This window comes from Agelaius phoeniceus, chromosome Z (assembly GCF_051311805.1).
Source record: "Agelaius phoeniceus isolate bAgePho1 chromosome Z, bAgePho1.hap1, whole genome shotgun sequence".
Lineage (NCBI taxonomy): Eukaryota > Metazoa > Chordata > Aves > Passeriformes > Icteridae > Agelaius > Agelaius phoeniceus.
In genome coordinates, this window is record NC_135303.1 from 48,976,838 (window position 1) to 48,990,909 (window position 14,072).

At 47.5% G+C, this 14,072-nt stretch overlaps 1 protein-coding gene across 2 annotated transcripts in view; it reads right to left on the reverse strand.

The window, feature by feature from the left end:
- The window catches only part of TRABD2A (TraB domain containing 2A), an 83,884-nt gene extending 71,103 nt beyond the window's left edge, over positions 1 to 12,781 (reverse strand). Inside the window, exons 1-2 of one of the 2 annotated variants that reach the window (XM_077171788.1) lie at positions 12,533 to 12,781; positions 4,118 to 4,678 (exon numbers count right to left, since the gene is read on the reverse strand). In XM_077171788.1, coding sequence (XP_077027903.1) covers positions 4,118 to 4,678; positions 12,533 to 12,667 — 696 coding nt within the window. In that variant the 5' untranslated portion in view covers positions 12,668 to 12,781. The remainder of the gene's footprint in view (positions 1 to 4,117; positions 4,679 to 12,532) is intronic. The other variant, XM_054652697.2, reaches the window with a different exon arrangement.
- Positions 12,782 to 14,072: the final 1,291 nt, after the last annotated feature.

Below are 14,072 nucleotides of genomic sequence, written 5' to 3' on the forward strand. Positions count from 1 at the left end.
AAGAGTAGACATAAGTCCAACCTCCTTGTGTTCAAGCAGGGACCAGTTTGTGAGGAATACAGCCTGGGTACCACCATAGTGTACCAAAGCAAGTGCCCGGCACAGTACAAGGGCCAACACTTGCTCCTCTTCTGAGCCAGTACTAAGCTGATGTTCATGACACTACTGAAGCCAACAGCAAAGCTGTTTTGGGCTGGAGCACTAATGCCTGCAATATAGCAAACATGTAAGCACGTGCATAACTATAAAGGAAGAGTTGGGAGGGACTGACTCCATGCTGGAAGTCAGCAGTGTCAGATCATACATAGCTACAAAGCCCAGACACAGCTAGGAATGAGACCTATACAGGGTATTGCAACAAGAGAGGCACTACCCAGCAAAGAAGGTGGAGTGGGAGACAAACTAGGATGGGAACAGCATGAAAGAGGAAAAATAAACACCATGGCCCTGGCATGGAGACAAACTAATCTTTCCATATTCCTGAAGTTGCACAGAACTTGGAACAAGAGAGAGAGATTGAGAAGGCAGTAAAGTATTTCACAGATTGTGTACACATCATTGTGTACTGAACAAAAATGATACTTTTATGATTTGGCAATATGGGCAGGCAGCCTGAGCTGAGCATGAACAGAGAGATTTGGCAGGTAAAATAAGAGAGTCATAAACCAAGAGTCTTTGGAACAAAAGCCCAAAGAAAAAGAGCCCCTTGACAGGCACTCTTGGCTGTTGTATGTGGGTTTTGTTTGGTTTTTTTTTCATTTTTACTGTTTTCACAAGGAGAAGAGAGTTGCTAATTTGGGTTTGTCTGTACTTTGCAGTTACTGAGCATTGTGCCCAGGGAGACAAGAATAAACTGTTCCAGACCTTCACCTGCATACATACACCATCAAGGCCTTGCTCAATAGAATGGATCAAAACAGGGACCTAGCCAGTAACAATGTATGGTTTGAAAGTGGCTCGGGAGTCTGCCTTACCACCAGAAGAATAATTTTGGATGTGAAAGAAAAATCAAACCCTATGCAGAAACAAACTGAAAACACTGAACTTGCTTTTCCGCTAAGTAAATAATTTCTCTGTGATTCTGCTGTAAGAAAAAAAGCATCTCCCTAGCTCCCTAGATGACATCCAGAGGGTCCTGGACAAACTTGACAAGTGGGTCCATGGGAATCTCATGCAGTTTAACAAGACTAAGTGCAAGGTGCTGCATCTGGGCCAGGACCATCCCCAGAATCAGCACCGGCTGGGCATGAGCAGATGGAGAGCAGCCCTGGGGAGAAGGATTTGGGGGTGCTGCTGGGTGAGAGGCTGCACATGACCCAGCCATGGGCACTCCCAGCCCAGAGAGCCAAACGTGTCCTGGGCTGCATCCAAAGCAGCGTGGGCAGCAGGGGAGGGAGGGGATTCTGCCCCTCTGCTCTGCTCTGCTGAGAGCCCACCTGGAACCCTGCATCCAGCTCTGGGGTCTCAGCACCATGGATGTGTTGAAGTACATCCAGAGCAGGCCACCAAGATGGATTAGAAAAAAGGAGCACCTCTCCTACAGGAAAAGGCCGAGACAATTGGGATTGTTCAGCCTGGAAAAGAGAAGGCTTTGGGGTGACCTATAATGCACCTTCCAGTATGGGAAGGAAGCCTACAAGAAAGACTTTTTACAAGGGACAAGGGGGAATGGCTTCAGAGTGAAAGAGAGTGGGTTCAGATTAGATATTAGGAAGAAATTCTTTACTGTGAGAGTGGTATGGCACTGGCACAGATTGCCCAGAGAAGCTGTGGATGCCCCATCCCTGGAAGTGTTTGAAACCAAGTTGGATGGGGCTCTGAGCAACCTGGTCTTAGTGAAGAGTGTCCCTGCCCATGGTGGAGGGGACGGAACTAAGTGATCTTTGAGGTCCCTTCTAGGTCAGATCATTCTGTGATTCTATATTTCTTGTACAGTGTTAGACTATTCCTTATGGGTTTTGTTCCACTTTCCCCAACAGAAATTTCTAAGTCACATCTGTGTGTTTGCACAGAAGTGGCCCAATACTGGGGCTTTCCAAACAGCAGCACACTAAAGAAAGTGTTTTCCAAAGAGCCTAGTTCAAACTCTTTGTTTGGTTTCTATTAAACACGTAATTAACTCTACTGTCTGAAAAAACTGACAAGAAAGCTCTGAAATCAAAGACTTACACAAATTGCCAACTATGAAAGTTCACAAGTCAGTTTCTGAAACAGCCATGAAATGGCTTAGAAGCACAAAAATCATCTGCCTCTGGTATTCCTTTTCCTTGATGCCTGTATTGGAAATCTAGTAGTGGGCAGCAGTGGAGGTATGAATTTGCAGTGCAGTAGCTGCTCCAGACCTGCTCCCTCAAGGGATAGTGTGCTCCTTCCCTGGGAAGTAAGCAGGGAGGGAAGGAGGTGCAGCCTTCATGATGCAAAAGCACACCTCCACTCACCATGGGGCAACCAAAGGGTATGATTTTCCCAACTAGAGGCTAGATTCTCCTGCAAATTTTGTCTCTCTGGCCTTCTCAGAAGGCTGGGCAATTTTGGATGTTGTTGTGTCCCTTGCCCATGCAGCTTCTTGGATCACTTGGCATTATCCCATCTGCTAAACAACAAAAAAACACCTGCTCTTTGAAGAAAGCTGTGAAGGCCTAAGAGTCAACATTTACATGAGTTTAGCAGGGATATGACTTGCAGTCAATATATCTCAGTCTCCCTACTACTTTCTTACAAGGCACTGGATAAAAATGCCCTCACCTCCACTCCTATCATGATAAACTATAGGGGCAATGCCAGCAAAAGGAAAACAGGGGCAATAATGCTTATAAATCCTCAGCCAGGTAAGAGCTGGAAAAGGAGGGACTTCCCAGCCTATTTCCAGGTTAGCTGCAAGGAAACAGCAACATCATAAGGATTCAAAGCACCGTGTTAAGCAAAAGACTGGAGATGCAAATGAGGTTGCCCAGCTCCAGAAAATGGAAAAGAGAAGTGCAGAAAGCCTTCCTGCAGTTAAGGACTGCTCAAGTGATGCAGCCTGGGCTGTTGTGCTATTCCCTGCACCATGGTCCCCACACCAATGCTGTCTGGGGTAGCAGCTCTTCAGACATTTGTCCTGGGCTGCTGTCCCTGCCCTTGCTGTGCTGCACTCACCTTCTGCTCTTTCCCTTCCAAACCGTGCATCAGTGACAGCAGAGGCTTCAGGATGCAGGGGAGAAAGGTCAGGCATCAAACTCCCCAGCCCTAAAGGTCCTCCCATCTTGTGCTACTAGGGCATATTGCAAAATGCAAGTCTTGATTATTCCTAAGCAAATGCCACTCAACTCCCCAAACTAGCACCACCCTTCAGCAAAGGTACCCCACATCTGAGAGCAATGTTATGCCTGTGATCCCACTGGGCAGAGACAACAGCAGACACCACTGCTTGGTGTATTTGGTTCAGAGAGGAGCACCTCATCCAACACATGGACAACACAGAGGTCATTCTGCTGCGTGAACAGCAGTGCTGAATTCCAACAGGTTTGCAAACACAAAGGCATTTGCACCAGGGCCTATACTAGTCTGTGCTGTGCTGACCCTTGCCTGGTAACAAAGGAAGGGAAAAAAAACCCCAACAAACAAAAAATATACTTTTCTCATTGCAAATGATGGGCCCCTACTTCTGAGGGCATCAAAATATTCACTGTGATGCTTTCCAACCAGCAATTACTTCTCAGCACTACTCACAGTACCCCTGCTTTCCCCAAGTAATCACTTCTTTCTTTTAAACTTGCTATTACAAAAACAAGTTTGGAGACTGAGCCCCAGCCTGTCCTGAGCTCCTGCAGGTCAGCCCAGTCAGAGTTAGAGACCACACATCCAAAGGGGTCCAGTGTCTCTGAGGGTAGAACATGCCCAAGGAAGAGAACAGGTTGCCCAAGGAAGAGAGTAGGCCAGGCCTGGATGAATTCAGCTCTGGCCTGATCCTGTGCTAGCAAATTCTCCTGAGGATGCAGGCAAAGGCACGGGCTGCAGGGAGCAGACACAAGTCTCTGGGTAGAAAGCACTTACCCCGCACCCCAGCCCATGCTGTTTCTGCTGTGATATCTAGCTCAGAAGCTAGCCTGGCACCCTGGACACCACTCCACCTCACCTGGGAGAAGTTCAGCCCATTGAGCGGGTGGCACTGCTCTTCTACTTTCTCCACAGCACCTGTTTGCTTCCTCAGCCGCTCCGCTTCCTGGGCCAGGAACAGGTCCAGGACAGGCACGCCTCGTGACTTGATGTCTACCTCTGTCAGGGAGTTCACCATCAGCATCACCCACACTGGCCTCTTCTGCTCCCAGTTGCCAGCAATGGCATTGAAGAGGTAGTCTGCATACAGCCCTTTGCCCCGTTGGTCTGGGGTCATCCAGGACGGCATCATGAGCTTGACATACTCCAGATGCCGCTTCAGCCGGCGGTAGAGGTCTCGGGGCAGCACATCTTGGAGGTTCTTCCCCTGTGGCAGGAGTTGGCAGCTGGTGAGAGCTGAGATGGTGTAGGGGTCAGTGAGATCCAGCTCAAAGTACACAATGTGGCTCTGCTGGAAGGCTTTCTTGGAGTTCTCTGGGATAAAATCCCAGACACGCGTGTATGGGACATGGATGGTGCCAAAGAAATAAGATGGGGGATCTCTCTTGATTGTCCACAGGAAGGAGTTCAGCTCATTTTGCTGGGAGAGAGGGAGACACAGCTGAGTAAGTACACAGGTTTACGCCAGGCCACTGCAGCATAGGGCTTAAGGAAAACATGGTGCCAAGCCAGCAGGTCACCTGGCTCAGCAGCTGGCCAGCATGGACTTTTCCTAAAGTGACTTTGCTCACATAAAGTCCTCTTTGACCATTGTTTTTCTCAGGTCCTGAGGTAAAAACTCAATTTTCATGAAATAAAAACATAAGAATATTGGCCTGGGCTTTCTCCTCCTGAAGGGTAACACTGAGTCTTCTCAACAGTAGTATCACCTGATACATCATCGGGGTATCTACCAAAAGCAGCAGCAGAGCACAGCCCTAGCACACCATGATTCAGGCACAACACTTACCCAACTTCTGCCTTTCATCAAATCAAAAATTGGCACCACTTGCTGTAGCAAAGCAGGATAGCAGGATTTCTATCACTTTCATCTCTCACTTCAGCACAGCAAGGCACCTTTCATCAAAGAAACTGCTGTGATGCTTAGTCAGAAGGTGGTGCAGCATCATGGGTGAATTTCCCATTTGACTGTGCTGGTTTTGGTTGGGGTGGAGTTCATTTTCTTCACAGTGGCTGGTATGGGGCTGAGTTTTGGATTTGTGCTGAAAATAGTGCTGATACTATAGAGATGTTTTTGTTAATGCTGAGTAGTGCTTGCACAGAGCCAAGGCCTTTTCTCCCTGTCAAATGACTGTGAGCACGCATGCTGAGAGTGCACAAGATATTGGGAGGGGATATAGCCAGGAGATCTGACCCTAACTGACCAAAGCAATATTCCATACCATAGGGCATCACACTCAGCACAAAAAGCCAGGGAGGTGGGGGAAGAGGAGAGAGGACATTCAGAATGATGGGGCTTGTCTTCTCAAGTCACTGCTACGTGTGATGGAGCCTGCTTTCCTGGGGATGGCTGAACACCTGCCTGCCCTGGGAAGTGGTGGATGAATGTCTTGTTTTGCTTTGCTTGTGTGCATGACTTTTGCTTTAGCTATTAAGTTGTCATTATCTGAACCCAACAATTCACCCTTCCAGTGCTCTCTTGCAACCTCTCTTGCATGGAATGGGAATTTAATGAGTGTGGTGCTTGGTTGACAGCTGGGATTATAACACAACAGCAAGACACCAAGAAAATTAATAACACAAAACACAGCTGGCAGGCAGACCTGCTGGAACAGGCAGAAATAAAATTTTGCTCATGTCAGACAGACACCCAGTAAAGACCTCTAATGGCCCGGTACTCTTTCTTGAGTAGCAGAGAAGAGCATGAAATATCTTGGAAAAGAAATGAAAAAAAATTTATGCAGGCCAAACTTGGCCCGTGGTTTCAGGGTATCCACTTGTAAACACAGAGGATAAAAAAACCCCATCTTTTTTAAAATTAGCTTTTAAACCCTTTTAAAACTCACAGCCATCAGGAAGTCAGAATCAGATTTAAATTTGTTCTGTTGGAAAATACACCTCACAGCATCACCTGAGATACCTCAATACAGGGTTGTGGTGTTCCCACGGGACAGAAGAGCAGACAGGACAACACAGATCCTACTTGAATTTGAATCCTTTCAATTCACTTTACACCAGCAGCAGGCACAGCCTTCATCACCCACAGCACCTCACTGGTGCCACAGTACTCACTGGAACAATGGATACAAGTGGTGTCTGTCGGCACAGACAGGAAGAGGGAGCCTTTGCATGTCTAAGTAAGAGAACAGGCTTCCAGATGCACTCAAACATCTGGTCAGTCTTGAGCCAGCAGATAACTCTAACCTCAGCACTGGGGCTAACTGTGCATGTGTGCTGATCTAAGAAGCCTGCCTGACTGCCAAAAGCAGAACAGGCTGCTTGCAGGAATTTACTGGAAGCACATTGCCTATAAACTTCTGACACTAAAGACTCAGGGTCAGAAAGGTTAATCTTAAAGACTGCTCTGCAATGGCTCATCCCAGACAACCTTCTCCAGCAGCTCTGTACATCAGAACCAGGCCACAGATCAGGCAGCACTTCAGCAAAGTGCTACCACCAGTCCTCTTCACCTGCATGGACTATGGAATATAGAATATCCTGAGCTGAAAGGGACACACAGGCATCATTGAAGTTCAACTCCTGGAGCTGCATGGGAGAGCCCCAAGAACAGCACCATGTGCCCAAGAACATTGTACAAACCAAATATATTCCAAAGGGCTTTTCAGACTGTTCTGCAGCATATCAAGAGTCTGAAGGATACTTCAGATCCTGGCAACTCCATCCTACAACTCCAAATCCTACAGAACAGTCCTGGAATGCACACCTGAATTACAGAGCACAAAAACTCTCCTCAAGACCATAGGAAGAAGGGTTAAGAAACAGGAAGAGCCTCAGGGGGTACCAAAGATACAGTACAACAGGTGAATAAAAATCTAACATAGACCAGGGAAGAATACAGAAGAATGAATATGCAAAGTAAAACAAAAGGGGAAATGAGAGAGAATTCTCCCCCAATGTTGTCAGAAGGGGAAAATGAAAGGGCATGCCACTGGTGAGAAATGAACTGGAAGTAGTGGTCAGGCAGCAAGGAGGAAGGACCAGAAGTGCTGCTTTCTATCTACAGCAAGTATAAAGACAGAGGAGGCACCTGGCACAGGCATGAGGTTAGGAGGTCAATAATTCTTCTCTTCGCACAGGTCTGATCGTGTAGGTGGGAGTGCACAAAACCAGCCACAACTGCAAGGAATCCTACAGAACAAGCGGTCACCTGCCAGCTTTTCAGCTCCTCAATAAATCCAGCCAGAACGCTCAAGCCCAGATGACTGGTACCAGATTTCAACATGATCATTAGCACTACTCTGAACTACTGCACACAGCCCAGCTAGAAAGGCTTTTGGCATTATACTCTTTTTTTTTAATTTCCTTATGCCCACAACTTTCATAATTGGATACTGAAAGCAGGGTAATACTGCCTGGTACCAGTCATACCTCTGAAGAAATAAAACAGGCCATCAGGCACAGAGTACATGAAGTCTTCCTTTAAAGAGCCTGTAGCACAGGCAGAAGGAAAGCAGGTTGAGACACAGCAAAAATTTTCACACAGTTCTCAAGACCCTGACATTACAAAGCAAAGCAGCTGGGCACTCTTGCTGGCACTTGCATGTCAAAGCGAGTAGTCATGAACTTGAAAAATCACACTAAGCACCACTCAGATCTCCACAGAAAGCTTGGAGCCAGCATGAGAGGACAGAAAACCTCAGTGTCCCACCACTGGTGGGAAGCTCCCCAGACCCTGCAGAATCAGTTTCTGAGCACCAGCAGTTTGTCATCATCAAGTGATGGTATACAGGGAGCTCCCAAAGCTCACTCTCCCTCTCAAAGGTGGCACTGCAGCTGCTCCAGACAGGCTAGTGCCTCACACTGCTTTGGCATCTCCTTTTCCTTCCAAAGTGGGGACTGGAATCCCAGCAGTGCTCTGCCTCTGTGCCAGACCCCTGCAAACAGCCTCCTGTTACTGCTCTGTGCGAGTGGGCAAGGGGCAAAGCCCTCAGTGTGCCTGAGCAGGCCTGTCTTCTTCCCCTGCTGTACCTTCAGGCACTCCCATCTCCCTGCAGACCTCCTGGACCTCTTGCATGTCTCAATGCAGCTTCAGAGAGGGAAAAGCAAGGATGTAATCTCACGCCAACACCATAAAAGGGCAGCTGTTAACAGCGCTCTAGGTAGCCATGAAATAGCACAGGAGTGGTGCCCAGGCTTGCTCAGGATCACACCATACACCATCACCGCAGCACCTCACCTCCCTGAGAGCGTGCAGGAGACAAAAGTGCTACAGCCCAATTTTCATTTGCAGTAAGATCCTTTAACTCAGCTGTTGCAACAAAAAAAGTTGCTTTAAAACAAACAAATTACAGTCAAAGTGTTGTCCTGGAGGCTTATGGCAGCTGGGCTGTGCAGCTTGAGGAATTTCAGTTGCAGCAGCGTAACAACAAAAAAGGTTCATGAATAGCTCAAGATGCATAGATACATATTTCTGTCTCCACTCTACAATTTACAGGTGGTAGTCAATGCATTACTCGTCACAGGAAAAACCCTGAGCAAGGGGAAAGAGCGGCAGTCTCACAAGAGAACACAGGTCTCCCAACTTGCTGCCACACAAAGGTCCAAGGAATCATCAGATCAAGGTATTTCTGAATGCTCAGCACTACAGCATAGTGCCTTCTCCTCTGCCTTACCTCCCCAGGTGACAAAGCTTAAACAGTCACAGAGAACACACTGGGACTTGTGGGATCCACTCCCTACCACAAGACTTGGAAAGCCTCCTTTCCCAACCAAGGCTGCACAGGGGACAAACTCCACTGTCCACTGAGTTGCAATGGGGCACACAGGGACAGACAACACCTCCCCAACATGACAGGACAACAGTGTCAGTCACTGCAAAAATTCTGCAAATGCATGAGTACTTCCTTGGGAGCTGAGGTTCCTCCTTTTGATTAAAACACCCCAAGCTTCAGATTTTATTCATTTTAACTAGCACCAACAGCTTGCTTTTCCAGCACTATTTAGAGATCCATTATAGGTTGCAACCAGTAGTCTTCAAATACACGAATACTACTGCATTTGTCAGATATCACACATCACTTCAAGTGAGGCAGCAATGATTCTTCTGGAAGAGAAATGCCAAAGAAAATCAGAGAAAGTGTCTTTTTTTTTCTCCCCTCACAGAAACGATCTCAAATTGGGCTGAATTACATACTAACAAGAGTAAAAATGGCAAATATCCAGAAAACAATCCAGAAAAGCACCAGGAGGAACAAAGAATTTATCTAGTGAAAGCCCTCCAAACATCTAGAAAAGCATGAGAGTATAAAAAGCTAAACAGAAAAGCATAGACAGAAGACTGTCTGTGCAGGGAATGAAGACTCAGAGGGAAAGGAAAACAGTCTAGAGACTGAAGAATTGGATGAGAACTCCAGACATGGACAACCTACACTTGGTCTGCTTCCTTCTACATGAGCTGCTTCCTTCCATCTTCTATCTCATCTGTGTAGACTATGCATTTCAAAGCACAAAGTGCATACCTCACTGTGCAGGTAGGTGCCCTCTGTGGCTTCACTGTCTTTCAGGACCCCTAATATTCACCACCTGACCTCACAACCACACCTTCCAAACCTCAGCCCAGAACTGGACTGTTTCTCAATCCACAGTATTCTCCTGCTAGCTACAGAAGCCAAACCACATGGCATGCAATATTTCACCCAGGCAGGCAGCCTTATAACCCTACCTATTATGGGTTTCTCCCTCTCTCTTATCTATCCTGGCATCCTATCTTGTCATGTTCCTTTATACCTAATTGGGGCAAAGATTTTACTTGCCACATTACATGCCTATGCAACTACGGTAATGCACACAAAACTGTTAGCACATTTTTAATAGTACTCATACTGAGCTTTTGCCCACCTGCATTACTGACACTCTCAAACTCAGCTTAAGACTGAAAGTAAAACTCACTTGAGGAATAAACACTGCACTGGCTACAGCTGCTAAGAGAACACATCCAAAGTGCCAGGAATGAAAAATAAAGTTTTTAACTAAAAAGCCACAGGTTAAGAACAGACATATGACTTGTTCTGCTGAAGGGCATATATGGGGAAAAGCAGCCATATAAATTAATTGGCCCTCTGTCAGGAACAAGACACCATAAAATGCTAACCAACTACAACTACAAGTATTCCACAATTAATCTGTGATTTCTGGCTTTGATTTTTCCAATACACTCCAATGCTAAGCAAAAAGAAAGCAGTACCAGACCACATTACTTAGTATATGGATACAACCCAAAAAGATTCCAGCATACTTTATTTAAAATTAATTGTTTTCAATGTTTTTTTTTCAATTTTTTTTGAGTGGGGGGAGGATGATTAGGCACATTATTGGTTGTAGATCTAACTATAATTTTGAGTCATGATGAGAAAGCCTTCTGAAATACTGTAGGTTCGTTCCTTAAAATAGAAGCTTTTCAGGCAACAACGCACATACTTCTCTTATGGCAGAGACTGAGGCAACCTAACAAAAAGAACGAAGTTAGACCTGTCTAAGAGAGGTGAGAAAAGGAATCCTATAAAGAACTAAAGTAAATTAAAAACCATCCGTGGTGATGCAGGAACAAGACAGTATATTTTCCCTAAGGAGTTCATGTAAATATTCATAAGGATAAACTCAACAGTTTTGTAAATAAGGCAGACACTGCCATTCCTAGACAGTGTGGTTATTACCACTGTCCTAAATGACCCTCGGAAACGGCCTGCCTATTCCAGAACTACAGGTGGTCTCACATTTTAATGACAGCGTAATCAGCAGATAATTACCTACCATTAACACATTTCACCTCCAGTCTTGCTAGCAACTGGCAGAAGTCCAGTCAATTGTTTCTGAAAAAAACTTCCTGCATGTCCCACCCAATCTGTGAAGTTATCCATTTCCACAAGTACGACTTCTGCTCAGGAGCTGTCCTCTTTGTACTTGCTCTCACTAGCTCCTTGTAGTAGTTTCATACCGGCCCACATCTTTAACACTTCATGCCCTCAAGGAGAAGGGGGTACCCACTCCAAAGGGTTGACCTGGCTTTATGGCAGTGTCACAGCTGGCCACCTACAAATCCAGTTGACAAACTGGTTCCAAGCAAATTGTAAAGACACCATCCCACAAGGTAGGGCCAGGCTCTCTTTAACTCAAGCTCAGGCAGACACCTCCAGCAAAGCACATGTAGCTTGGCATATGGCTGATTCCATAATGCCCTAAATCCTAGGAGAAGATACTCTAGGGAACCAGGATGCTCACAGAGGCAGGAAGGCCCCCAAGAACAAGGGCTACCTGTAGTAGCAGGACCAGGTGAGAGAGCAGAGCAAAGTCACAGAGCAGACCTCCTTCAGTTGCAAAACTTTTTCACGCCTTCCCTGCAGTGAGCCTGCTGTGGCCTTGGCACCTCCCCAGCCTACTTCTAAGGGCTTCCAGTTTCCTTAAAAGCTGCCTGGGAGGGAAGGTGAAGTGGCCGTACACATATCCCACAATCACGTCAGGCTCAAGGAGATGCCAACAGACAGCACAGACGGCCTGTTAACACAAAGTAAGTTCAAGAAGGCTTTTCGTACAAGATTTTTGGTACTTTTGTATCAGAAGCTTCAAGCTTCAATAAGAATGACTTTTTCTGATCTTTCATGGAAATGACAGACATCGTCTGCACCAGCTTTATAGCAGCAGTAACATCAGCCCTAACTTGCAGCAGGGATCCTCGCCTGTGCTAACTACCCACTGGAGCTAAGTCAGCGCATGCTGCTCCTTGCTACTGCAGTCAAACTGCTAAGTTTAGGAGACAAGCAAAACCTAACATAACGTGTGGCCGCGTTTTCACGCCAAACGGCCATTTGCTGGTCCGAACCTGTTCCAGCACGCTCGGCGTTCTGAAGTGGGACTAGGCGGTAACCCTGCGCGGGATGGTGTTAGCAAGACACTCCCGGGCAGTCTGTCTTCTGGCGAGCAGCGCAGCTCGTCCTACTCACTGCAGGCAAAAGATCCTACTGGGGCTCACCCCAGGCTCCTCCTCCCCCATGCAGGGTCCCAGCACCCTGTCTCGCAGTCCCGCCAAGCCGCGGAGCCGCTGCCGAGCGCTTGCCGCCCGAGCTGGGCGCAGCGCGCCCGCCGGACAGAGGGAACTCAGCCTCGGCCGGGGGCCCGCACGCCAACCCGTTCCATCACCGCACCCCGAGGGGCGCAAACCCGCCTCCCCCGCGCTGCCGGGGCGGGCCGGGGCCGGGCGGACGGCGGCGCCCCCGGGCAGGAGGGCACCCGAGTCAGGAGGGCACCGCGGGGCGCTTACCTTTCTGCGGAGCGGGCAGGCGGCGGCGCGGCCGTGCGGGGCTGTGGCCAGCAGGAGGAGGGAGCCCTGCAGCAGCAGCAGCAGCAGCAGCAGTAGCAGCAGCAGCGGGCGGCACAACCCGCCGGGGCGCACCATCCCCGCGCTGCGCGCAGCCTGCGGACCGCGTCCCTCTGCGGTTCCTGTTTTGTCCCCCCACCTTTCCGTGCTTCCACACCTCCTGTTTTATTTATTTCTTTTCTTTCTTTCTTTTCTTTTTTTCTTTTTTTTTTTTGGACGTTTTCGGTTTTGGCCGTCCGATTAAATCCCAGAGCTCCCGCAGGAGCAGCCCCGTCCCCCGGCCAAGCCCTCCAGCCTCTGCCCCCTCCTCTTAAAAGGTCCCCTGCGGGGCGGGGGGAGGAAGGGGAGGGCGCGGGGCCCGTCGCAGCGGAGGCGGGCGGTGGGGCGGCAGCGGGGGGGTCCCGCGGCAGCCTCCGGCCGGGCAGTGCCACGCTGGGACCTCTCCGGGCCCCGAGGGGCCGGGGCGGCCGCGCCCCCGTCCCGCAGCCCGCGGCGAGCGCGCCGCGCCCGGGCCCGCAGGGAACGCAGCACCGCGGCACTGTCCGCCCTGGGCCAGCCCGCCTGTGTCCCTGCCCTTCCTACTGCTCTCTTTAGGAGAATGTAAAATGGAATACTGTGATTCTTCACAAGCTTCTATATTGACCATTGGCTTGAATTATTTTGACTCATTCTTGTTTCATGGGCGGCCATTCCAAAGTTGTGCGTCCAGTATGCTCTCATAAGCAGTGTTCACAGCATCACCAGTATATTCTGTATATATATATATATATATATATATATATATATATATATATATATATATATGTATATGTAATATTCAGAACATTCCAATTTTTCTGTGAATGGCCTATACAGGGATCAAGCCTGTGACCTTGATATTATTAGTACCGTGCTCCAAGTGTGATCCTTACATGATCAAAAATACGCTGAAGAATTTATCAGTCTCTAACAGTGAAATTCAGCTGTCCCAGCCGAGGAGGCTAGTGTTTAAATCTTCACAAAAGTACACCTTGCTGCTAATACAGTCTTAAAAATATTGAGAAAAGCCAGAAATGCACCAGGTTTTAATCCATTGCAAATTAAAAGAATGAGCTTTCATAGTGCTCAAAATATTCAGTAGTCTCCTGATAATTTTATTACAGCATGCGTAAACAATTAATATATAGCAAAACTGTTACCACTTTTAAGGCTTAAACTGGGTAAACCTTTAAAGTTAAAATCCTAACAATCTGTGGCTCATTAAGGTGTGTGGCATTGTTGTATGGAACAATCCTTCTTGCTCATTCTTACTTGTTTTAATTAAATACTTCCCAACAACAAAGCCAAAATCTATTGAAGCCTTAAATAACAAGACAATAGAGCACAAATGAAAGGTAAAAGGCATGTCAGTCTACGAAGCAGTATCTTTTTGTTTAAGTAGAAGAATAAGGTATTACTTTTATGCAGCTCATTCTCTATGATGAATTTTTCCATATTTTGTCAG